The sequence below is a fragment of the Diadema antillarum genome, unplaced genomic scaffold, assembly GCF_040938485.1.
Source record: "Diadema antillarum isolate AM-2024a unplaced genomic scaffold, OU_Dant_1.0 seq00001119_RagTag, whole genome shotgun sequence".
In the NCBI taxonomy this organism is placed as follows: Eukaryota; Metazoa; Echinodermata; class Echinoidea; order Diadematoida; family Diadematidae; genus Diadema; species Diadema antillarum.
In genome coordinates, this window is record NW_027271933.1 from 301723 (window position 1) to 328771 (window position 27049).

A 27049-nucleotide genomic window follows, 5' to 3' on the forward strand; every position below is an offset into this window, starting at 1 on the left:
GACAAACTGTGGTAAGCGGAACGTTACAAGAAACAAAAGATGAAGGCCTTTGGTGATTTTCTGCGTGATTCCATTCATGTGCATGTATGTTATATTACTGCATTAATCGCAGAATAACAGTGTGATCACCAACATAATATTGTTGAACGGGTCAAGAAAATGGAACAACAACTTCGATTTTTAGTCCTTCGATGTGCAGTTATTATCACCCTCAACATGTCCGTTCTTGGTAAGTATTGTCACGATGCAACGGTTCAGGCTATTCTGAATTGACTGGGTATACTAGTGGCATAATCCATTGTGTATTGCTAGATACCATGATTTAGGAACAAGTTTGTGTAAACACGATTGTGGAACTATACAGGTTTCCTATGGTACAATGTACACAGCGTGTACTATAATGTGCATTTTTCATGGAACATAGATCATTTTAGGTCATTGTAATTTTTTTTTTTTATCATGATGTTCATCGTAAAAGAAAACATGTAATTAATCAGGTTGTTTTATAACGTGAAGTTGGTCCAGAGGTCCTGGAATATTGCACCTTTTTATGTTCAGGCTTTTTTTTTTCTACAAGTTGGTTTCTGTTTTCATGCCTTGCGAGTTATAACATAAACGTAATGTCTTAGTTATGCTACTTTTAAATTACTTTTCTGTGTTTATTGTGGGTATACATGCATTGTCTTTTGCATGGTTGTTTACTTGCAGGATTACCGTTGAATGTACATCATTAAATTGACAAAAGCAGTCTGACAAAACACACATGCACTCATATGTTCGCATTTAGCTTCTGCATATATATATATATATATATATATATATATATATATATGGATAATGTGTTTGGACAATGACTGATACGACACGAGTAACAAGGACAGACTTAATACGATTTACTTTGACACTTCTAACAACTCTAGCGTAGTTTGTTTTGGTAATGCATATTTAGACCGAGATGTCATTTTAATATAAACAAACATTGATTCTCATTGTCATTAAAGTGAAAATTTCTTTGTATTCACAAACACTCCTGATAGTGCTAGATTTTCGTGTATACATTGAAATTCTAGAATTTTTCGGAAAACTTTGATGCAATAATCTGTATTTTGTAACCTTATAGACTAAGAAGTTAATGGATCTGGTTACAAGATGATGATAATGCTCAAGTTCCTTCTTTAACCAGTTGATATAGAACATTAAAAAAAAACATGTTGTGGTGTAGGAATGGTCAAACCAAATACATAAAAATATTTTTCCACGCCAGACTTGTAGCTTGATGAAAATGTTTGTGATCAAATATCTATAAATCTTGGAAATAAAGAGGAGGGAAATAATTGTTGCTGGTGTTGTTTACCAACCTCCAAATGTGAATGTTTCTTTTTGTGGATATGATTGTCTCTCCATTATGTGGTCAGTGGCTAGAAATAAAGCAATCTATTTTGTGAAAGATTTTAGTATATATCTACTGAGATGTGACGAAGAAAAGGATCTCCAGAAGAACTCTTTTATGATTGCATATTCATAGATTTATCGAAGGCTTTTAATACAATTAATCACAGTATTATGCTTTTAACATTGACCCACTATGATACTAGTAAAATTATTCATGACATGTTCCGAACTTGTCTCTCAAATCGCTATAAATGTATTATTTTGAAGTCATCTGTTTTACGTCTAAAAAAAAAATCCTGTGGTGTCCCTCAATGCTTCTGAGAGGAACTTTACCTTTCATTTTATACATTAACGGTCATGGAAATTCATACCCTATGCTTTCCTTTCTTTTTTATGCAGACGGTGAGAAAAATTTACTTTCTATATACACAAAGATTTGAATGAGCTTCAAAGACAATCAAAAATTCGCAGAAAGTGAGTGTATGTTTTCACCCCAATAAACTGTCAGTTGATCCGCAATTATGAAACCCTGTGATATTTAGTAACCACAGTGGATTCAAATGTTTGGTGGATGTGAAATTAATTTGAATGGTGTAAGAATATGATTATAATATGGTTGAGTGTATCAAGTTCCCTGGGGTTCAATGTAGACTAAAAGTTAAGTTGAAAGTATCACATCAGAGAAGTTGAGGAAAATGTATTAAAAAGCACTGATAGTATTAATAGACTCCGGCACGTTTTTCTTAAAAGTTTCTTGCAAATATTATACTGTAGGCGCTTCCTCCACTATTTTTCTTAATTGTAATTTCGTATGGGCAACTGCATACCATTCACACCTAATAATGAATGAAAATGTATTGTTCGAATGCTACTTGGTGCATCTCGAAGAAAGAATGCTGAACAATACCATCATAGAATGAGACCAATCACAATAGCCATGATGCACTGTTGATTTTGTGTGTGCGTGTGTGTGTGTGTGTGTGTGCGTGTGTGTGTACAGCGAGCTATTGACGAATTATTATATCCTATTCTAGAGACTTTTTTCTGTCATCAAGAGTTTTCATAATTTCAGCACACGATCGTCGGCTTTTATACATCTTGCAAGTCAGAGAACAATGCCATAATTGATATCAGTATTTTCAATACTGGAGTAAAACTGTGAAACTCACTACGCCTACATGCTACTAATGTAGCATCTATGGAAGTTATTGTAGAGCAGATTTGAGAAATGTACCGATTATCAATGCACTGTTAAAGGTAAGATTTCACAGAATTGTTGGTCCAGTGTAGATGAACACACATAACATGCATTATCACGTTGACATTAATTGCAATTGTTGACTTTATTACATCTGTGAATATCAAAGTAAGTTACTTTCTTTCTTCTTCTCTTCTTCGTGTTCTTTACTATCTATTGTAAGTGTATGTATGTCATTCTTGCATCATTTTTTTTTTCATAATTCGTAGTGCTATAATAGAGCATCCCAACACAAGTTACGTGCTATGTGTAACGTTCGCGGAAATGTCTTCCTTTCAGATCACTGCTAACTATCTTTCTCCATGTGAATGTGCCCATGTATTTTGTCATTGATCTGACTGGAATAAATGTATCTAAATTGAATTTAATTTTTAAAAAAAGTCCACGAAGTAGCTCTCCAAGATCCATGCGAATGTCGTCTTCTCCTCGAGTCACTACGTAAAAAAAAAAAAAAAAATGCGTATTGATAGATTCTTCCACTCCAATGTCCATGCACTGCCTGACACAGGGCGTTAGAGCTGCCAGATCTTCTTGTGAGCAAGGCTCTGGTAAAAGTGGACAGCCAAGAAGATATTGCACAGTCTGCTACTCTCCACACAGAAAGGAGATGTCTATACCCCCACTTTGCTAGGTTGAATTTGAGACAGGACTTCGTAGGCGATTGCAACAACACCAGGAAGGTTATACCTTGCCTCACTGACGCTCGATGGGATAGTTTCCTTCAACAATTATGTGTGGGTGTAGGCAATTAGATTTTTTTTTTTCGTTCATCTACTTTTGATAGAAGGCCACAAATGAATACAGAAAAATACGCGTGCAAATTAAATGTGAAATAAGTGAAAAATAAACAGAAACAGAAGATGGTATAATAACATGTTGAGTGAGACCAAAAGACACACACACACATACACACACACACACACAACAAAACAAATAAAAACACTTTACAAAATTATGTTCATTCCGACGAGAAGCAAGTCGTACCTCACTGCATGTTGATTGATTTCTGCATCAATGACAAACATGAAACTATATCTATAAGTTTACACCATACACCATAGGTGGGTTGACTTTGCTGAATCGAGTAAAATCAGTCGCACAGGACTGTTAACTCTTTTGTCCATTTCGAACATAAAATCGTGGAATGTTACATGATATCTTTCTTGGATTCTTCTTCACGCTCCCACAGACTACTGAAATTAGTTGAAACCAAATTATCACCAAAATTTGCTGAGTTTGATAATGTCAACTCAAGACTCTCCCATCGAGCTGTTCACAAAATATTACGTAATGCCATAACTTTGACTAATCTCATGTGGACTTTCCAAATTTTCTTTTTCATTTCCGTTTCGATACAATAATTGCAAAGTACAGACAGAGTAATCTCTATTAACATCAATATGTCACATTTCGCACACATAATCATGACCTTCCTGCATAGCTGCCAGTTTGCTTGCATAATTTATCATTTGATATACCTTCAACCGTAAATGAATTGACTTCATTGGTAATTCTGCTAATGACGTATCCCCCCTATAACAGTAGCTTTAGCTATTCGCTCTTAATAGTTAAGTGTGTTTATCGGTTACTCGGAAAATTATTTGTAATTCATAGCTTCCTTTGAGATTCCGCCAAAAGTTGAATCTTGCAGTGTGGGATTATTATAGCCTGGTGAATGTACCTTTGTCTCATTGCTCAGGGAATATACTGGACATGACGTGCGTTAGTTTCAACCCAACCTACGATCCCAATCAACCAGCGTCATTTGCAGCTGTTCTGAGTGGTTCTGACATTACAAGTACATTGACCTTTCAGAGGTCAATACACTTGACCACGGGGTCAGATGTGACAAGCTGGTGTTCTTACGATGATGATGTCTCCTCGTGTCAGTTACCATCGGGTTCAAATATCGAAAGCTATCTCACCTCTTCGGCAAAGGTCACCTTACCTGTTGATTCTAATGGAAACAACTTCGGGGCTTACTCATGTCGAGCTGAACGGCACAATTGGACAACGACCGCTACGACTCTCTTCATTCGTTCTGACGGTGAGATACTCTTACTAATGACACACTGTATTTTCATTTACCCTCTCTGAGATTCTCATACCACTAGGGGCGTCACCACCTTTTTCCAAGGGGGGGGGGGGGGGGGGGGGGCTGCGTTTTGACACTTATGTAACCCGCGAGGTTTTTTTCTTAATTTGATTTATTGGCTCCAGGGAGGGTATGGGAGGGGTATTTCTCTCCCACGCGACGGAACGTTTGTAAGCATTGAAATTGAAACATTCCGTTGCACAATGAGTGAAATACCGTACGAATATAACAGTGCGGTCGATCGATAGTAAACACTGTAAAATAGATATATTTAACATCAATGCTGCCAGAGCCCGAGGTGCAGTTTTTTTTTCCTTTTTTCTCTTCCTATTTTTTTGTCCCTGGTAAAAGAATAAAAAGAATAAAAATTCCATAATTATAACATTATTTAGCGTCCGGCGTTGATGTCGCTCTCCAGGGGCGGATCCAGGAATTCTGTAAAGGGGGGGGGGGGGCGTGACTGATATTTCTGGTGCCACTTCCGGGTTTCATTTCATTGTTTTTCTTTTTATATCTTTTTGTTTTTTTACGAAAAATAAAGGAGGGGGGGGGGGCGTGCGCCGGTTGCCCCCCCCCCCCTGGATCCGCCACTGCTCTCAGACTGAAGTGTTTTTTTTTTCGGCTTTGTTTTGTTTTTGGTCTGAAGCGGGGTGCGTTGGCACCCAGCGCACGTACCACTATGCGCCCATGTACCACTGTATATTTCTATGGTTTCATGCTTGTATATATTTTGGCACCCCCGACTAGCAACAATGCTTATGTTATGCACGTTTTATTTTCCAGCCAAAGGGAACAAACTAATTATTAAATGCAGAATAAACTGGACAATAATATAACATTCCTGATTTCCCCCAACAAACGACCTCTATGTAAATCAGAATCTAAATTGTACATGCTGACTTGCGGACATGATAATTTAGGGTTACTTATCAAATGATTACTGGACTGTTTCATAACACTCACGATGAAACACAGTCGCAATAGCAATAGGTACGTAACCCAACCAATAAAAATTCAAGCCGAAACTCAGTTATGATTCATGGGGTGTCTTTATTGGCCCAACGTAAATGCGGCGCACATATCGCAATGGCACTGACTTATCAGAAATATGCTTACTATTTACGGTATGATTTTAACGCGATGTTTATCTTTGCAAGTTGTATTTACTCCTGAGGGTATTAGATGGTGGCTGTCGGCAGGTCATATTATAGATTTTCGTTTGTAGATCTTCAAGCGAAGTTCTATAGCATTATGGTTAAGATAATCATGTTGCGATCATAGTCTTAAATGACAGCAAATTTCCGTTTACATTTATTTACAAAGTAACGTTTAGGTAATGACTTCTGTTTGAATATGAAAACAAACATTCGTGGTGCCAATCTTGACATTCGAGAGGTTAGCCCTTTTCTCTTTGTTCATTGTCAGTTTGTTTGTTTTTTTCATTCATGGGAAGCATCAATAGGTAATAATTATGTTGATCTAAATAAACACATTCCATACTTAATTATGACATCTGCATAGACTCAATACACAGGCCACAGAATCCCGCAGGGAATGGGTAAAGAATGGACGGAATGTGGCGTTATACTACAAATCGTCAGTACGTGGTGCATTTGGTTGATTTTGTCTTCTGTTATAAATACAGCTCAATTTACACCCTATAAATTGACGGTAACTGCCAGCATTGACGAAGAAGTACGTCTCGTCATGAACGCTGTGGGAGCTGGCACAGGCTCACTAGTCTGGATGCTCAACGGTCAGACAGACCTTTCCGCTTCCGTGTCATCTGACGAACTGTACATCAGCAGGGCAAGCGAGTCGATGGCCGGAGTACATCATTACTACTACAACGACATGCCTGAAAGAGGTGGAATCATTAAACTCATAGTTCGAGGTAAATCTTTGGGAATGTCATTAACGATTACCTCCTAATTCTTCGCTAACCTGTGTAGGCCAGCGGATTTAGGCTGAATTTGGGGGTCAACTGGCAACTGTCGTATAACAAACAAATTTTGTAATTATTTGAAAGTATATAATGTGTTAACAAACTTACCAGTAAAATTTACCCAAAAGTTCTGCTCCGGAACATGCCCATCAACATGGCCATCCCCCAAAACCGGTAAAATGAATGGGAATTTTAGGATATTCAAATGTTCATTATGCAACTGACAGTAATCATGCTAGTGTATGTATTTCTTATTTCCTGCCTTTCTTCAGGCAAAATTCGGCCCATTTGTGACCTCTTTTTCAAAAAATCTGAGCACAAATTAGGTCATTTCTATGGCAACTTTATGCTGAAAACAATGTTTTTCTCAGAAAAAAAATTCAACACCTTCTCAATGACAAACACCATTATAAATTTATATAAGTATGTAAATTCATAGCTATTTAATTGACTGGATTTGAGACCTACAACCTGTGAGAGACCATAGTTACCATGGTTACATTCAAACTTGCCTGTAACCATTATAACATAGCTATCCAGAATTCACAATGTTTATTATTAGCGGTGTATTATGTATATTCCATCCCAGTAGCTGGATTTTTCTGTTTTTTGTTTTGCATTTGGCACAATCATAAGACAAGCTGAAACTTCGTTCAACTCGATTGGAAATAGAATATAGATTAAGTCAATTTCTCATAAAATGAGACCCTCCTCGACCTCCACCCCACTTCCAATAAAACTGGATAGTTCATGGATGTTCCTTTCTTGCAGTCCTGTAGGGTGTTTCACCAAACTTTTCATTGGTTTAAGTCTCGCTATCTCACTTTTCTGATTGGCATGTTTCAGTCACAAGACTTGCTAAGCGAAACTGAAAGCAATAAGTGGCACTGATCTCACTGAAATCAATGTTGTTGAAACGGGTCTTGCAAGGACCTCTGTACGATATCAAAGCAAACTCATTATACTCGACGGAATACTTCAACAAATACTGTACTTCTGAAAGAAATGAAGCACTGTTAATAAAAACAGCATACACATTTTGTCATACATCACTATCAGACTACACACAAACAATCTCTTCCGAAAAAAAAAAAAATGTTTGAAAGCACAATGCTTTGTTCATACCATTAGGTTATAAAAGTATTTTGAACAATGTTTCAAAGGTTGACTATATGTGACCCGCTACAACAAAAGGATCCTAAAGTCGCTGAAGGCTGAGCCGATAAAAACGAGTTTGAAGTCACATCATCAAAATTGGTCAAGACTATCGTATTTTTGTTTTTGGCATAATTTTGTAGTCTAATGTTTTGTCTATCGTCTGCCAATATTTCGAAGCTAAAAGATCAAAGGAAAGGCAAGAAATCAGAGTTTTTTCTGGGCATCGATTTTCCGACTTTCAGCGTAATAGAAACGTGTCCGAAGATTTGGATTTTCAAGTTTTCAAGTTTCAAGTTTATTTAACCAATTCATTAAACATTTGACATTTTACAAAAGGATACAGCATTAAGAATAATGAATGGTTTGGGACCCCAAAAGAAGCAGAGCTTGTAAAAAAGGGGTCCCGGATATCCATCATAAAACAAAACAAAACATACTAAAGTTTTAAACATATTAACAAGAAGTATAATAGTAACATATTCACATAGGACAGATGCAACTCAAGCACACACACACACACACACACACACGCACACACACATTCAATCACACAAACACGTGTCACAAAAATGCACATACATGTAGTTCACATGAAATTGCAGAAAGATACTTTCTATTTTACTATACTTTTAAATTCAGCTTCCCTGATCAAATCTTGTTTTACAAATTTCCCTCAAGATAGATGAGACATGTACGTTTAAAGTTGGATAGTGTTGAGGCTGACCTAATTCTCAATGGCAAATTATTCCATTCTCTAATGCAAACATAATTATACAAATGAATTTTGGGCAGTTTGAGTTCTTGCAAAGGGTTGATGAATGAGATTACTTTTACGCGTATTATAAGCATGAACGGTAGAATTTAACACAAACGCATCCTTCATGAAAGATTTAGGATCACCCTGTGTCTTAAACATAAAAATCAAGCAACTCATGATAACTAATTTTTCAAATGGCTAAATATGAACTTGAATAAACAATGGCAAACTTAGACTTCTATAGTTTGAATTTGTAATATACCTTACTGCTTTTTTCTGAAGAACAATCAACTTATCTATATGAGTCTTATAAGTATTTCCCCCAGCTACATTACAGTACATTAAATGAGGCATAACTATGGCATTATACAGAGTAATTAAGGTTTCTTTTGGTAAATAGAGACGTAACTTGGATAAGATACTAACACTACGAGAAACTTTAGTACAGACGTAACTGACGTGGTCTTTCAACGATAAATATTCATCGACTATAACGCCTAGGAATCGTACATTATGGCTTCGATCAATCTGGTTACCGCCTATTACCAGTGGAACAATGTCATTTTGGATTCTTTTCCCTCTTAATCTAAATACAACATATTGAGATTTACTAGTATTCAATAATAGTTTATTACAACAAAACCATTCAAATATATCAACCAATTTCATCATTTACAAAGTTTATTAAGGGTAACAAATAATTGTAGTGAGCAAGTAAGCAAGTGTCATCTGCAAAAAGCGAAATTTATAGCGCCGCAGCAAGGCTCCGCCCCTAGCAACGAGGGAGTAATGTTATTGGTCAGTACGTAGCATCCTGATTACTGATTGGTCATGCGTAGACCGCTGGCGCTAAGCTTGAATGAACATCGCGGAGGTCGCTAGGAGCATATATTCTATTGTCAACTGTCTCTCCTCCCCTTGATCATGACAGCGTTGGAACGAGACCTTTGAAGGCGTTTTTCTCGAAAGTCTGATTTCCTCAACCACTTGACATGCGCTAATAAAATCATCGATATTTCCTCAACCGAGTATTTTTATGAGTTGTGTTATTATATGAGATTAAAGTAGAAGAGTAAGGGAATAATGTTATGCCATTTTCAGAAAATTGTCCTCCCCGACTTTCGGATACGATCCTTTTGATGTAGCGGATGACACACACACACACACACACACACACACACACACACATATATATATATATATATATATATATATATGTGACCCTGCACCTCAAAACAAACAAAAAGTCGCCAGACATGAATTCTTAGTTAAGACCATATTCTGAAAGAGCAGACTTTAAGCTTTAAAATGATGTATGACTCAAATCAAATGGACTCTCCTAACCTATCTAAATATTGGAGAGAAAGCACAAACTCAGGAAAAGTGTGAACAGAGAAAAGAGGCTCTGAAGTACAGTTTCTATTCAAGCGCTTAATCTTTACCAAACCGTGCTGGCTGTGCGATGAATAGGACAAAAAGCAGGAAGTAAACCACCAGAGTAACAACATTGAAGGAATTATCAGATTAAACTAAAATTAAGCATGCCTCATTAACTCATAATTCTGTCCATAATTAATGCCAACTTTCAAAGCAGTAGCACTATCCTTTCAAAAGTTATTAGAGTTGAAAGTGAAAAGTGTGGACAAGGTTTTTCAGAAATGAAAAAGGGATTCTAAAGACACACATTATCACACTATTCTAACAAAAATGTTCGAGATAAACTGCTAAAAAAATACACTTTCCTGCACCTGCCCGTTTTATGATACCAAATTTTGGCATAATGTAAAAGAAGACCTGCTCTTTCAGAAAATATGAAAAAGTCAATTTCGGCTAGATTGACCCATTTCACTTATTTTCACTCCTCGTGCAAAATCAGTGTGTGCGACTTTATGTTCGTTTTGAGGTGCACGGTCACACACACACACACACACACATATATATATATATATATATATATATATATATATATATATACAATATGCGCGTCGTTTGGATAGGTGATCATCAATAATCATCAATAATTCCACAAATGCAGGGAAGAAGAGGGTAAGTCATTTGTCTCTGCCTTACCCTTCTCTAATTGTTACTTGCTAAGACTATATGTTTACATTAAAAGTTTTAACTGACACTCATTCTTTCCATGAAGTAAACAGCACTGCATGCTTCAAAGAGAGTATTTTATAATATTATTATGAACTAACAGTGCAATTTACAAACAGTAGTACTAAAAATACTGCAGTTTTGTGATTTGACAGCTTTTGTCAAAACAAGTTCGTGGAGGTGATGGCGCTTATCCCTGCATGACGTAATACTATTAAAACATGTATTCAATATATCAAAAATACCAGTGCGCGCCTTGAAACTTGTCAGATCTCTCCGAGAGCGGGATATGCACATCAGTAACGGTCTCTTAGCTCAGGTTATGACTTTTTTTTTACTCTTATCGTGCCCTTGTAGGTGAGCATGTTTACGCGAAGCGCGGAAACCTATTAAGTTTGCCTATTTGACTATTTAAAATATGATTGGGTGCGCAGAGCGCGCTGCGAAATTTGATAGTAATAGCCTGAAAATGTCTAAGTTTGTATTGAAATTACATTAATCTATGAATATAACATGGAATTATTTTCAAATTGAGAAAGAATGCATATAATATCATTGCAAAATACCATATCTTTGATACAAAAAAGGTGGGGGGATATTTGCACAGGCCATCCCCACCCCCATCAAAACCTGGGAGCGGGGAATGCACAACCCCCCCCCCCCCCCCGCTCCCCATCCTCTCCGGGAGTTACGCCAGTGATATGAAGAAATTCTTGAATGACAAGTTTGTGGGAAAACAGAGAGGTAACTGGCGATTCTGCAAATTTTAGCAACGTTCGGAAGAGTGATGTAGAAAAAAGAATGTATCTTTCCCATGACATTACAAAAAGAAACAAAAGAAGAGGACATATGTGACCCGCTACAACAAAAGGATCCTAAATTCGCTGATGGCTGTGTCGAGAAATTCGAGTTTGAGGTCGCATCATCAAAATTGGTCAAAACAATCGGATTTCTGTTTTTGGCATAATTTTGTAGTCTAATGTTTTGTATAATTATCATCTGCAGAAATTTTGAAGCTAAGTGATCAAAGGAAAGGCAACAAATCAGGGTTTTTCTGGGCCATGATCTTCCGACTTTCAACGTAACAGAATCATGTCTGATGATTTGGATTTGGCGACGCAGCTAGACTCCGCATCTAGCAACGAGGGAGCGATCTTATTGGTCAGTGCATGGCATCCTAATTATTGATTCGTCGTGCGTAGATCGCTGGCGCTAAGCTTGAATGAACATTGCAGAGGTCGCTAGGAGCATGACTTCCAGCGACCTATCTCTCCTCCCCTTGATCATGATAGCGTCGGAAGGTAAACTTTGAAGGCGTTTTTCTCGAAACTCTGATTTCCTCAAGCACTTGACATGCGCTAATAAAATCATTGATATCTCCGCAACCGAGTGCTTTTCTGAGTTGTGCTATATATATGAAATTAAAATAGAAGAGTAAGGGAATAATGTCATGCCATTTTCAGAAAATTGTCCTCCCCCGACTTTCGGATACTTTTTGTTGTAGCGGACCAAATATGAAAAATATGACCTTCAAAGATTGGAGAGAACAACGACAAAGAAAATAATACAGTTCCTCGACAAACATCAAATTGAAAAATGAAAAGGACCAAAAAAAAAAATATGTTACATGATACCTACCTTACGCTTTCTAGAGATTCATTATTCTAAGCAAGGATGATTGTATTGTTCATCTGTCTTACATGAAGCTGCACAGAAAATTAATATATATAACATTTTATATTTTGTGCTTACACAGTAGAAAAGTACGTAGCAAAATATTTAGAACATGTATGGCATTAGTTTACATGTTGGCGGTGAGAGTTCTGGAATGGGGAGGCCGGAGGGTGTGGCCAACTTTAGATACATGTTTGCTATGATAAAAATCTACAAAACAATTATATATAATGTTTAATGTCATACTTAAAAAATACCAAAATTGTCAGCATCTGAAGCAACATGATGTTTAAAGCCAATTTTTTTAATCATCAAAAATTTGCAATATCCATGATGGGAAATTTGCTATCCACCGAATAATGAATCAACTGTCATTTATACCTAAAACCAGCTGAGTATAAAACCTGTCTATACTCAATAATATGTAAATTTGTCATATTTTAGGTAGAGAATTCTAAGCCGCTGTGTCAATCGTTTAATTTCTGACCCAAGCCCTTTTCTATGGCTTTTTATTTTTCTCCTCTTTACATATTTTCCTTTTATTTGTTTTTTCTCTTCTCTTTTTCTTGCTGTTTCTTCTTTCTTCTTTGTTTTTCTTTTTTCGGTTCTTTCTCTTGTTATGTTTTAGGGCTTGATTTCGATCTCAGTTTTGCTATTGTTTTTAATGCACTTTTCTCTCCCTCTCTCTTTCTATCTCTTCCATGTTTTCCTCATTCTCTTTGTCAAGTTAGTTCATCAATTTATCCTCTTCTGTTTTTAAGTATGATCTATACTTTTATTGTATCTTGAAACATTATAAGGAAAGAGGAAAAACAAACAAAATGTCCTCTTAGTTTACTTTTTGGTCACATCTTTATTGTAAATGGCAGGTTATATTATTATTATTATCATTATCATGGTGACACAGGATAAAGGCACGCACGACTCATTCAGTGGAGTTCCAATCACTTTTTATATCGGACACACCGAGAATATAACCAGAAGAAAAACCTGTATAATATAACATAAACAAGAACCAAAAACAGAATGAAACATTTACAATGAAGTAATGTTCACAAAGATTACAATGTCATAAATCGTAACAATGAAATGGTCAAAGTTTAAGCCGCACAAGACAAAAATGAGCATTTACTATGTCATTACACATAGAAAATGTCACACTGTGAACAATAGACTGAGTGTCTTAAATTAACTCAACAGTACATTATACAACAATGCATCAAAATGCCGCAATCAAATTAAAATGATTATGAGCTAGGACAACCGCCAACTGAAAATTAACCATCCAATGTTATCTCTCATTTATAGTCTGGAGGGTTTACCAATTACCAGCCTCATATAAGGAAAATGAATGCAAATAATATAGCGACTCCAAATCACAAAAGAATTAACGCAACATGAAAATTTGTCTAATAACGACAGATTACTCATCATGAACGGCTTGTTTACACATAAAATAAATCCAGATTATAACACCACAAAAAACAACAATGAATTCAATTGAAGGAACTCATGGAGAACTCACCCTGGCTATAACGACTCACTACCCATTTGCCCAAGTTAGAGGTTATAAACTTGGTTGAGGCTCCAACATCTATAATGGTACAACACACATTAGATTAAATCCATAGTAGAAAAGCTAATTACAATGATGATTTAATACATTTATATTAATGAACCATTATTATAAAAAAAACGCATACCACAATGTCAATATAACTCCTAAGTGCTTTAGAAATAAAGGACAGTAAGAAGGACTGTTAGATAATCCACAAAATTATATGATTCCATTATTCAAAATAAAAAGTATGTTTCAATGTCGCTTTAAACCGAGCTAATTATTATAAAGTAATCCTGTAGCATAATTGTCTCATTTAGGTTAAAAAACCTAAGGTGGGAACAGAAGTTGACCGCAAATCACCTATGTTAAATAACTTAATCGAAATAATATAAAACCTATAATTATCAAACTAAAACCATATCATAATGAAATGTTATTTCGGTTGCTTTCAAATTTGTGATCAACTACATGTAGATAAGGATTCTCAAACAACTAAATATGCCTGGTCAAATTAACAATTAAGTTTCTATAGCTTCATTTATCCACAAATTACTCCATATCAATATTAGAAAATACTTAACATAATAATAACAAATAATATCAAATTTTAGTTAATGCCCATTAAAGCCAAATAACCCTATGCTCTATATGCCATCATTAGATAAAAATAATAGCATATAACAAGTCAGTTAGGCCATGTGTTTGTTAACTAAAATCACAAATCCTTAAAACCAATGTATAGTTTGGCATAGGCCTAGGATGAAAATCACACTAAATAGTAAATACACACATTGAATTGTGACTGATCTTCTGATTAAATGGAACAAAGAATTACTGTCTAAAATCTTGATACTGACAAGTATAGTTTTATCAAGCTAGGTTAACACTATCAGACAAAACACAAAATTCAACCCAACTTCTATTTACATATGTGACCCTGCACCTCAAAACAAACAAAAAGTCGCCAGACATGAAATTTTAGTTAAGAGCATATTCTGAAAGAACAGACTTTTAGCTTTAAAATGATATATAACTCAAACAAATTTGACTCTCCTAACCTATCTAAATATCGGAAAGAAGGCACACACTCAGGAAAAGTGTGAACTGAGAAAAGAGGCTCTGAAGTACAGTGTCTATTCAAGCGCTTAATCTTTTACCAAGCCGTGCTGGCTGTGCAATAAATGGGACAAAAATAGGATGTAAACTAGAAATGTCGCTACAATATGGCGACTGGTATGCCTCCGCCATAATGCATGATTCTCCTAATAGGTCTATAGTACATGTGGACAATGTGTGATTACATTTTCACAAAATTGGCAAAATATTAAAATGACAAGTTTGTCACAAATGTATTGAATGTTTACCTTCCTTGACCTATGTTTAATTGGATGAATAGGAGAGCATGTACTTGGGGATTTAAAAACTTTAACTTGACTTTGACCATTTCATAAGTTTATGCACTGAGTAATTTTCAAGGTATGGAGAAAAAGCGCAATTTCTGTATTGAACAGTAATTTGTTATCATTTTCATCTGGCCTTTGATTTATAAGAGAAGCACTGTCAGGCAGAACATACATAAATTCAGCATGTACTAAGTTTCAAGATAACTTGAGCCACTTCCGAGATATGGAGAAAAAAGTAAGTTCAGCACTTTCACTTGATCTTTGACCTTTTGACCTTTGACCTTCTTGGCAAAAAAAAATCCCAGAGAATCCCTATTGGGTTAGACATGCATACATCAAGTTTAAAAAAAAAAATATCCTGCTGGCATTGCATAAATATAAGGAAAATAGTAAGATTTTGAAGTATTGCCGTTGACCTTTGACCCCTGACCTTTGACCCCATGAACCCTAAATTCCCTAGATAACCACTGCCAGTCAGTAGATGCATATACACTATGTTCCATGAAGATACCTTGAACAATTTCCAAGATACAGAGAAAAAAGTGAAATTTTAACATTTTACTTGACCTTTTGACCTTTGACCTTTTGACCTCATGACCCCAAACTTTCACCAGAGAATCTTAATTGGGTAGTACATGTATACACTAAGTTTCAAGAAAATATCTTCAGGCATTGCATAGATATGGGGGAAATTATAAAATTTTAAGCATTTGACCTTGACCTTTTGACCTTTGACCTTGAGCATGTGCACCCAAAAGTTGATAGGCACAACTTCACCCCCTAATACACATACATGCCAAGTTTCATTAGGATACCTCAAAAGGTTTTGGTAGTTACCCTGTCCACAAAATTCATTACGGACGGACGGAAGGACGGACGGACGGAAGGACGGACGGACGGACGGACGGAAGGACGGACGGACGGACGGACGGACAACCCGAAAACATAATGCCTCCGGCACCACTTCGTGGCGGAGGCATAAAAAACCGGAGTAACAACAATGAAGGGATTATCAGATTAAATTGAAATTGATCATGCCTTATCAACACATTCTGTCCTTAATTAATGCTAACTTTCAAAGCAGAAGTGGTATCCCTTCAAAAGTTATAGGACTTGAAAGTGAAGAGTGTGTACAAGGTTTTTACGAAATGAACACGGGACTCTATAAACACACTTAATCACACTATTCTGCCAAATAATGTTCCAGAAAAACGGCTAAAAAGCACACTTTTCTGCCCGTTTTACGATCCCAAATTTTAGCATAATGTAGAAGAAGACTTGTTCTTTCAGAATAATTGTGACCGTGCACCTCAAAACGAACATAAAGTCGCACACACTGATTTTGCGTGAGGACTGAAAATAAGTGAAATGGGTCAACCTAGCCGAACTTGACTTTTTCATATTTTCTGAAAGAGCGGGTCTTCTTTTACATTATGCTAAAATTTGGTATCATGAAACGGGCAGGAAAGTGTGTTTTTTAGCAGTTTATCTCGAACATTTTTGGTAGAATATTGTGATTAGGTGTGTCTTTAGAATCCCTTTTTTCATTTCTGAAAAACCTTGTCCACACTCTTCACTTTCGACTCTAATAACTTTTGAAGGGATAGTGCTACTGCTTTGAAAGTTTGCATTAATTATGGACAGAATGTGTTAATGAGGCATGCTTAATTTCAGTTTAATCTGATAATCCTTTTATTGTTGTTACTCTGGGGGTTTACTTCCTGTTTTTTGTCTCATTCATCGCACAGCCAGCACAGTTTGGTAAAGATTAAGTGCTTGAACACACACTGTACTTCAGAGCCTCTTTTCTCAGTTCACACTTTTCCTGAGTTTGTGCTTTCTTTCCAATATTTAGATAGGTTAGGAGAGTCCATTTGATTTGAGTTATACATCATTTTAAAGCTTAAAGTCTGTTTTTTTCAGAATATGGTCTTAACTAAAAATTCATGTCTGGCGACTTTTTGTTTGTTTTGAGGTGCAGAGTCACAATATGCAAAAGTCAACATCGGCTCGGTTGACCCTTTTCACCTATATTCAGTTCTCACACAAAATCAGTGTGTGCGACTTTTTGTTCGTTTTGTGGTGCACGGTCACATATCGTACATGGATGAGTGGAGTTACACGAACAAAGTTTACAGCTATACAGTGCAAACCACCCACTGCTTGGCTCGCACCGTTCCTTATCTCGTTACCAAGGTAACACAAGAGCGCGGAGTGAGAGCAAGTCTGCACATCACTCCTCTGTGATTGACCTCTACATACCTATGCACTGTGATCCCCACCTCCCTGGAGTATGGCATCGAATGTTATTTGGGTTCCTACATTCTTTTGGAAGGGGGAGTAGTGTAGTGCAGTGAGGGGCTTTATGTGCCCTATTACAAAGTGGAAAGGGGGGGGGGGTGTAATGCACTGAGGGGCTTTACGTTTTCTGTTGCAACTGCCCTGTTACTTTGTATTGAAGTGAATTGAAAAGGTGGTTTATTGATCAATATCTTTCGCAGCCCGGAGGCTGAATTTAAATACAGACATTGCAAATCGCCATGAATACATAAAAATTCTCACAAAATACAGTGTAGTAATGAAAAAAAGGGTCAATCTTATTCATCTTAACCATTGCAAAATTAGATTAACCTATAATACAACCCCCCTCCCAAATATTATAAGATACAATACATTGTATATCACTATTCTCAATGATTACCAAAAAAAAAAAATGAGCTTATGTTAATCATAATATGCCGGTCATTTATACTTTTAATACAGATGTTGTGTTGTCATACGGCTCAAATCAACGCATTTTACACAACCAAGATTTTCTCACAATCTTCTCTTCCTAAACATAAACTCCAAAATCAGAATACATTCAATCTATACACAGAGCATTTCATCAAATCAGTCAATCAAATAAATACTATATTCGCATTGTTATAATACATGTATACACGAAAATAGCATCTGACAATTGCACGAATCTCTCTCTCTCTCTCTCTTTCTCCCCCTCTCTCTCTGTCTCTCTCTCTCTCTTCTAACTCTCATTCCACTAATACACACACTCTCTCGTATATCTGACAAGCAAATATACACTATTGTTTCTATAACCAACACTCTGTGTTATATTATTGCATATTTTATACCAAAATTCAATCTCACAAATGAACAACAACAAAACGATGAAACGTATTATTAAAAAAAAATTAAACCGTTTCTGAGGATAATACATAAAAAAGATACAATCATACTTTTTCAACTTGTCGTTAAACCCTTGATCCTGTGATCCACAACCATTTTTTTATATCAATGAAAAACTTTTTGACAACTCATACCATGCACATCATAATAAAAAAATATATATACCTTCAAAATTACATCATCATTTAATGAGGGAAATAGTGAATGCTCTGTGGTACTTTATGAAGGAGAAATAAAACAAAACAAACAAACTAACAAAAAAACCCACTACTATTCATTGATAAGTGTATGAGGTAGGGAATGACACTATTTTGAAACCATTTTGTTTGAAACCGTTTTAAATCCGTCTGATATTTGCACATCTCTCTCTCCCTCCCCCCCCCCCTCTCTCTCTTCTAACTCTCATTCCACTAATACACACACTCTCTCGTACATCTAACTAACACATATACACTATTGTATCTAACCAACACTGTGTTATATTATTGCACATTTTTGTACCAGAATTTGATCTCACGTAATAAACGACATCAAAACACTGAAAAATAACATTATAAAACATTTTGAACCGTTTCTGAGAATAATGATATATAAAACAGATACAATTACGCCTATACTTTTTTTAGGGTGCTGTTCGTTATTCCGAAGGTTCGCTATTCCGAAGGTTCGTTGTTCCGAAGGGTCGTTAATCCGAAACACGCAAATTCCCTAAACCTATAGAGGTTCGTTAATCCGAAAATGAAAAAGGGTTCGTTAATCCGAAAATTTGTGGCGTTATTCCGAAGGTTCGTTATTCCGAAGATCGGTTAATCCGAAAATGAAATTCGGAACAATGAACCTTCGGACTAACGAATCTTAGGAATAAAGAGCCTTCGGAAAAACGAACCTTCGGAATAACGAGCTGTAACCCTTGTTAACTTGTCATTAAACCCTTGACCCTGTGGTTCACAATCTTTTTTTATATTGATGATATATTCTCTGGCAACGCATACCATGCACATAATAATTTACATAATGAGGGAAATAATAAATATTCTGTGGCACTTTGTGGAGGAGACATAAAAGAAGACAAACAAACAAAACAAAACTACGCTATTCATTTAATAAGTGTATATATGAGGTAAGGAATGACACTACTTTGAAACCGTTTTGTTATGCAGATAAATTGTTGATATCTATGTCTTTTACGTAGGCTGAAGTTGACATTCTGTGTAGTAGAGATCCAATCACTACACAATGGGTCTCGGGTTACTTTAGTGGCAAAATTTAGGCAAGGCTTGTTTCGCCTGTTTCTGAGCGTATCCAAGGAACAGATTTCAAGTGCTTCATTATACGTGGTATAATTGTCGCCTAGTATTATCCTGCAAGACCGTTTTTGAATGGCTTCAAGGAGATCACTACCTTCTTTTGTTAAGCTGCCACTGAAAACAGGTGTTCCATTTTCAAGTATAGGTCGGATGTATCCACAATAGATTGTGATCATGTCACGCAATGGCAACCTGTGTCTTTTCAGACACCTTAGAATGTACAGCTTTTTGTTACACCGATTCAATAGGTCAGATATACAAATGTATGGGAATCCCATTTCAGGTTTGATTGAATGGTGATGCCCAGTATTTTGGTTTTGTCAACTGTTTTGAGAATCTTGTCGCCTATTGAAAGAGGGATTGAAATTGCCGGGTTTTTGGAGAAACACGCTGTCATAACATCACATTTTGCAGGATTTAAAGTCATGCTATTGCGTAGAGACCATTCATGGAAATCATTCAGGGCACTTTGAATATTTTGTGGTTGGCTTTCTTTCCTGCTTTCAACAAACGTCAGATCATCCACATACTTGAAATAGGGCACCAAGGAATCTTTACTAGCATCGTTTATCATTAAAAGAAACAGAACTGGATCCAATTTCGTTCCCTGTGGAACCCCAGAACACACCGTTGACTGGTCTGACAATTTTCCAATATATCGTGAACACTGTTGCCGATTTTCCAGAAAGTTTAAAATCCATGCAATGAGACACGGTCGAGCTTTCGAGGCAATCAATTTCTGGGCGAGGATATTGTGATCAATGCGATCGAAGGCTTTTGAGAAATCGGTAAGAACAACAGTAGACACGGAGCGAGCATTTTCTGCATTTTCTATTACCTGATGAAGGAGTTTAATGAGATAATGATTCGTTGACAAACCTGGGCGATTTCCATATTGATTAGGGTCTATTTGACTGTTTATATCTTCCAACAACCAATTGCACATAAATGACTCTGCGATTTTGGCAAAATGACTAGTCAGAGATATTGGCCGTAAATTCTCTACTGTTGGTGGATGGCAATTCGGTATGGGAAACCACCTGTTCTTGTTTCCACTGACGCGGGACATCCGATGATTGGAAGGAAGCGTACGTTTGTCAGTGGGAAGCAAATCTCATACGCGATTTCACAAAGGATGCGGACCGGTAAGTCTCCGGTAATACCTGCTTTACACTTGTTGAGTGAACGCAGCTTTCGGTAAGTTTGCCACGGCTGGATTTCAGGACAAGGAGACGGAGAGGAGAGGTAAGCTGGTAGATGGTCTCTATCGAGGGGAGCTAGGTCACCTGCTACTGACATAAATTTTAATGATTGTTTATGCAGTCCGCTGTAACCTTGAAATGACGGGGATCACCGGCATCAGTCCCGGGTACTGAGATTGGTGTTGGGCGTGCATCATTGTTGGTAAGTATTTTGATATACTTATACCACTTTGCAGGGTTGTCAACTTTGAGGTGCTGCACTCTTTTGTTATAATAAGCGAATCTGGCCTTTTTGATACAACGAGTAACTTTATTTCTGAAATGACGCCAAAGTGATATGTTATTCTGTTGAAAGGCAAGCTGCCTACTACACGGATTAAAGATTTGATTTCAGCGGTCATCCATACTTTATCTGAACTGTGGGCATGGGTGACCCTGGCAGGTATGTACACATCCAATTGACTCTGAATTGAATTCATCAACACGTCACACTTGACAGAAGGATCTTGTTCCTGGAAAACCTCCTCCCAGGTATGACTTGGTATCCAGCTACCAAAGGCTCTTTTTACACTGTCGGTCAGAGGCCGTACTATCCTTCTCCGTAATTTGTTGGACTTTGATATCGATTCCATTGGACACCACAAAACTCAATTATGATCGCTCATTCCAATAGGTGATATTACACAAGTATCGTTGTACAAAAAGCTGTTAGTTGTAATGATCTTGTCAAGAATGTTTACTCCTCTAGTGGCTTGAAAAACAACTTGTTTAAAATTGACGTTGCTGTGGATCGGTTGCAGATCAAGATCATTAAATTCACCGAGTAATGTGATCCCAGCTTCTGGATATAGCAACTGGTCAAAACATTATCAATAGTAGACACCAGATGATCAACGTACGCATTTCATTTCATTTCATTTCACACATGCATGTTCACAATCATGCATGTTTTTTGTTTTTCAATTTTCATTTCCAATCAATATACACAGATAATACACTTCAAATGATTACATATCTTGGAACATAACAATACATATTGGTTCTTAAAAGAACTTAATGGAAATGAAAATTGAGGGGCTGCTAAAAAGCGAACTTGTATAATGCAGTCCCCTCCCTTACGTTACATTACTGCAATACATCAATTATGCATGGTTTTAAAACACAATACAATGATACATGTACCATACAAGCTAATGATTGGAAGTGTACAGTTTTCATTCAATCGAATCGGATGGTAACATGAAGCATACGCTTTCACACATCACAGTTGCCATACACATACACTGGTATACACATACACATACACATACACATACACATACACACACACACACACACACACACACATACACACACATACACATATACACACATACACATACACGCACATGGGCTCATGGGCTCTGGGATGTTGAGGGGGAAAGTACACTACGCATAATGAGGCACGAACATTGGCGAGGAAGTCTAGAGGGTCTCAAATGCAATCAAAGTACTTTGATTCCGTCGGGTACTGGGACATCAAGTTCTCGTGCATTAAGATGATGTTTTACATAGAGAGCTACTCCACCACCAGGTCGACGGGTTTCCCTGCATCATGAATGAAGTGAGAAGTCGGAAAGTTTGAACATATCTAGAGGGGTGTCAGGATCAAACCAAGTTTCTGTCACCGCAATAACATCAGCGGAGTGGTTATTAGCGACTATGGATAGTTCGTCATTTTTTTTTCTCAAAGATGTAGCGTTTAGAAGAAGGGTAGGTATATCATGGTTTTTTTTACCTTGTTCTTGGAGTATGGTATCTCCACTTTTGATAGACATCTGGGGTCCGGTGTAGTATTTGGGGGCTTGGAAGTGCGACAGGTTACCCTCACTGGAATTTGTTGTGGTTTCAAGCTTATTTTACTTGTGGTACCAACACAACGTTGTGTGCGGTGGCGTTGTTTCCTGGTACCACCTCGAGTTCCACCACGAGGTAGGGGAATGGCCGTAATGCCGAGATTCTTAATGGCTCTTCAAGCAGACAAGGGTGCTCTCCGTGCTTCGCTTCCATGTCTCAGTTGTCTCAGTGTCGACAAGGAGTACCTATGTCGATGAACCGAGAGTGTGGCAGAATCAGGTCCAGGATTAGGGCTGATGTCGCCACAAATTAGAAGCTCATGTTGAAACGATGACGCACTGTTACTGTAGTACGGGATTCGGATTCGTTGTTTGAAGAACTTTTGATGGCGTAGAGTTTTGGTAAATGGCACCTCAATGCTGTATTTGCCGGTGAGAGATGCATACTGGTTCGACACACACAGTAACAGCCAAAGGGCATGTAGAACGTAAAGCAGTTTAAAGCGTGACTCGGCTGCATCATGAAAAGGTCCATAGAAAGTGATGGTATCCACCAGATCCAAGTTCAATTGTGTAGCGCGTAGTGCTGGCTGAGGTCATCGACTGGAGGGGTGCTAGCTTATGCCCCTGTGTAATGGCTGCTGTACATGTGTATTTCGCATACCAATCGTTGCAAACAGCAGAGGGATATTCGGTTATTTCTAGAAAATCACTCCATTACATACCTTCAGAAAGGTCCACAAGAGTCAGAGAGTGATATACAACAATTTACTATTCAATGTAACTCAGATTATCACACAGTAATGACGAAATATACGAAATTTCAGGAGCTCTTGAAACACTACTGCTTCTGCTGCCTGTTAGGCGCTACTACTGCTACACAATTATACTACTACATTGTATATGCGACTAAGGGGGAACTCAAACAATTAGGTTTATTCCGTCACAAAAGAGAGTTGACTTTAAGGGGAATCATTCGCTCTCTCGAACAATGAGAGAAGACAAAAGATTCCCCTTAGTGTTCCACCTAAAGTAATTGTTATTGTTATCATTATTATAATCATTATTATGAACAATTTGACGATACAAGGGCAGTCACGTGGATGCTGGGGGAAAAATAACACATTAATTGTAACCCTATGGTCTTGCTTTACAATCCATATCACTGTACAAGCAAGTAGAGGTACGTGAGATAATTCATACACGCACAACAAAACAACATAACTATTACAAGGGCCAGAGAATAAAATGAGAATTAACGTAGAGATGAGGTTAGTTAGCAAAAACGGTTATGTTGCAAAACATTTGTCTTTGGTGAAAAAAAAAGCTTTCCAACCTTCTATGATTTAACAGGAAAAATCAATTTGAAATCTTTGGAGTTACATAAATGATTTATGGATTATGATTAACTTACCAAGGATATTAGGAAATGCCGCTTAGATTGCTGGTTTGTGTTTCATGTTTTTGGAATCAAAACAGAAACAACACAATAAAGCTGAGAACATGGAGAAGGGATGTATGTGATGCCAATGCTATGACTGCACAGTAGCTGAGAAAGTGTCACTAGAATAATGACAATGACATGGCTGCACTGTATGAAAAAGGCAAGCAAAGGTATCACCACTGTATTGCGCACCTGACCTAAGCAGCTGCATGGTCCTGTCCCTAGGGATGACAAGATCAGGCTGAGTGCTCACCAGGCGGAGTATGTACATCATCGTCATATAGTTCTTTACCTCAAGTGTGACATCCATATTAGTATATTTTGATAAATAGAATACACAAGCAAAATGACACTAGACCGATATGTTGAAATTGTACTCTCATTCCATTGCCTAAACCTGTGTCCCCAAGCTCTTTCTCGTTGCCATGGAAACAATTGCATTTGGTGACCATGGTTACCCTTACAATGAGCTGAGTCATCTAGTGACTGGATATTTTCACTGGGCACCTATTTATTTGAAAGTTATTAAGCATAACTATTTGGGTAGAAAGAATTACATTGTATCATTAAGGGGTTTTTTTTCATGTTAGAGTTACCATGGCAATGACTATATTTCCCCCTTATTAACACATTATTCAGACGGAAATTGGTTTGGTACTTCGCTGAAACCAACAACCTACATCAAAAAACATATATTCAGACATTCTTATTATATATCAACAAATTAAATGATAATAATGATGGAATTTTTGTTTATTTCTGCTACGCCAGTGTAAGGTTGCTGTAGAAACGCTATTGGTATGCGTGCAACTCACCAGCTCAACTGAAAATGAGCATACTTGATGGCTGATGACCTGAGCTACATGAGAAATAGCATTACTGTAGCTAGAATCACTTCCCTCCCGAAATATTCCATTTTCATTATTAGAGATGTCGAAGTGACAATTACTGTAGCAAAATTGCAGTTCTTAAGACGCCATTTTGATGACGTCATTTGAGCATGTTCCCGATTAGATTTTCAGGGTAATCATGTGGGATATTGTCAGGACGTATACTTTTTTTTTTAAAGTAAAATTTGCTTGTTATACGATAGTTGCTATTTGAGCCTTTTTTAAGCCACTTTTTGGCCATCGTCTGCAGGCCTAGTATGCTTGCTTCACTATCTTTCACGTAGTGATAAAAAATAGCGTTTCCATAAAGGTTTTTGTTTTTTTCTGTGAGGTGCGCACGATTCAGCTTAAGTTCAATAATCATTATGGTGAACACTCATGTCAATATCTCATAATTCTGTTAAAATTCCAAAGCTATAATTCCCGTGCTTAAATGTAATTATATATATATATATATATATATATATATATATATTTGATACATTAGTGGAAATATGAGCAAATAAAATGGGATTCCATTGGGACTCGCGCCCGAGACCTCCGAATTGCTAGCCCGGTGCTCTACCGACTGAGCTATAGAAAGCCCTAGTTCAGTGTTCGTCCCAGAAACCCTTAATTCTCAGTGCTCGAATGGTCACAAGCTATATCAGTGTGTTTGTGTGTGACACACTCGTACACACTGGAGCCTGGCATAAACCTGATGGAATATTCAACTAGGGAATAAATGCAAGGGCAGCTTTTTGAGTATGTTACAAACGAAAACAGAAAAACTAACCAAAATGAATATGATTTATTAGTGGAAAAATAGAAAGTCCTTGGTCCGATTTAATCCCATTTTCTTTGCTCATTTTTTAAATATAAAAAAAATTGTGTCTATCATTTCACTTTATTCCCATCACCTTCACCACTTCACTATCACCACCTTCACTTTCATCTTCATTATCACATTTTTTTTTTTTTGTCATGATTACCCTGTTGGCATCACCATCATCATAATCCCCTTCATTTCTATTCGTATTTACGTACTGGAATATAAAGCATGATGCATTTACGGTGTATTATATTCAGTAGTATCCCCCTAGTGTGCTGTATAAGCTGTTATTTTCGCTTATAGTGGCAGTCCTTCTTCTTCATAATTTCTCAGGTATTTATTTGGAAATTTTTGTAATATAGTATATCTTTTTGTTAAAGGAATTAATTTACACATTCATTTTTTTCTTCTTGAATCATGTACGCTGTAACCTGTATACTAATATTTCATGTGATATCACTTAAAAGAATCTTGATTTATGTATGAAATTGTGTGGGAAGAAAAATAAATCAAACAAACAAATAATTTGCATAACAACTTCGAATGGAACACAGTTTGACAAGTTCCCTCTCGTATGTCTATTTTTACACCATTGGCTCTGTTATCAGAACACTCAGTGCAAACAAAGAAGGGTTTCAGTGAACTTCTTGTTTGAAATTTTAAACCAGGATGTCTTGATAACCTGTGGGGGCCGAGTTGTCAGTATACCTGCCCGACATGCTACAATGGAGGAATATGTGACGACCATAGAGGACGCTGTGTTTGTCCTCCAGGATTTATGGGCGATCATTGTGAAACAGGTAATAATGATTACAGGCGTGCAATCCAATTTTAATTACATTACTCCAATAAAAAAAAAAACCGCTCTGTTGTCCACAAAGTATCTTTTTTTTTGTATGCACTGTTTTTCTTTATTACGAGAGTGGATGGTAGTACCGATTAGGTCCCACAGTCCCTCTCTCTTTCCGTATCTGTTCATGCCTGCAGTTATTTCAACAATGCCAGTCACGCACAAAGAGCGTTGGTAA

At 36.9% G+C, this 27049-nt stretch overlaps 1 protein-coding gene across 1 annotated transcript; it reads left to right on the forward strand.

Moving 5' to 3' along the window:
• Positions 1 to 27049, forward strand: LOC139743891 (angiopoietin-1 receptor-like). Its single transcript, XM_071654359.1, has 5 exons — positions 1 to 229; positions 4350 to 4697; positions 6391 to 6639; positions 26690 to 26821; positions 27009 to 27049. The coding sequence occupies exons 1-5, from the start codon at positions 160 to 162 to the stop codon at positions 27047 to 27049; spliced, it is 840 nt and encodes a 279-aa protein (XP_071510460.1). The 5' UTR covers positions 1 to 159.

What these genes read in the sequence shown, in the direction of transcription:
- LOC139743891 (XM_071654359.1), top strand. Translation starts at nt 160, where the DNA reads ATGGAACAACAACTTCGATTTTTAGTCCTTCGATGTGCAGTTATTATC. An exon ending in CCTCAACATGTCCGTTCTTG is followed by an intron (nt 230 to 4,349) that starts GTAAGTATTGTC and finishes CTCATTGCTCAG; the next exon opens with GGAATATACTGGACATGACG. An exon ending in TCTCTTCATTCGTTCTGACG is followed by an intron (nt 4,698 to 6,390) that starts GTGAGATACTCT and finishes TTATAAATACAG; the next exon opens with CTCAATTTACACCCTATAAA.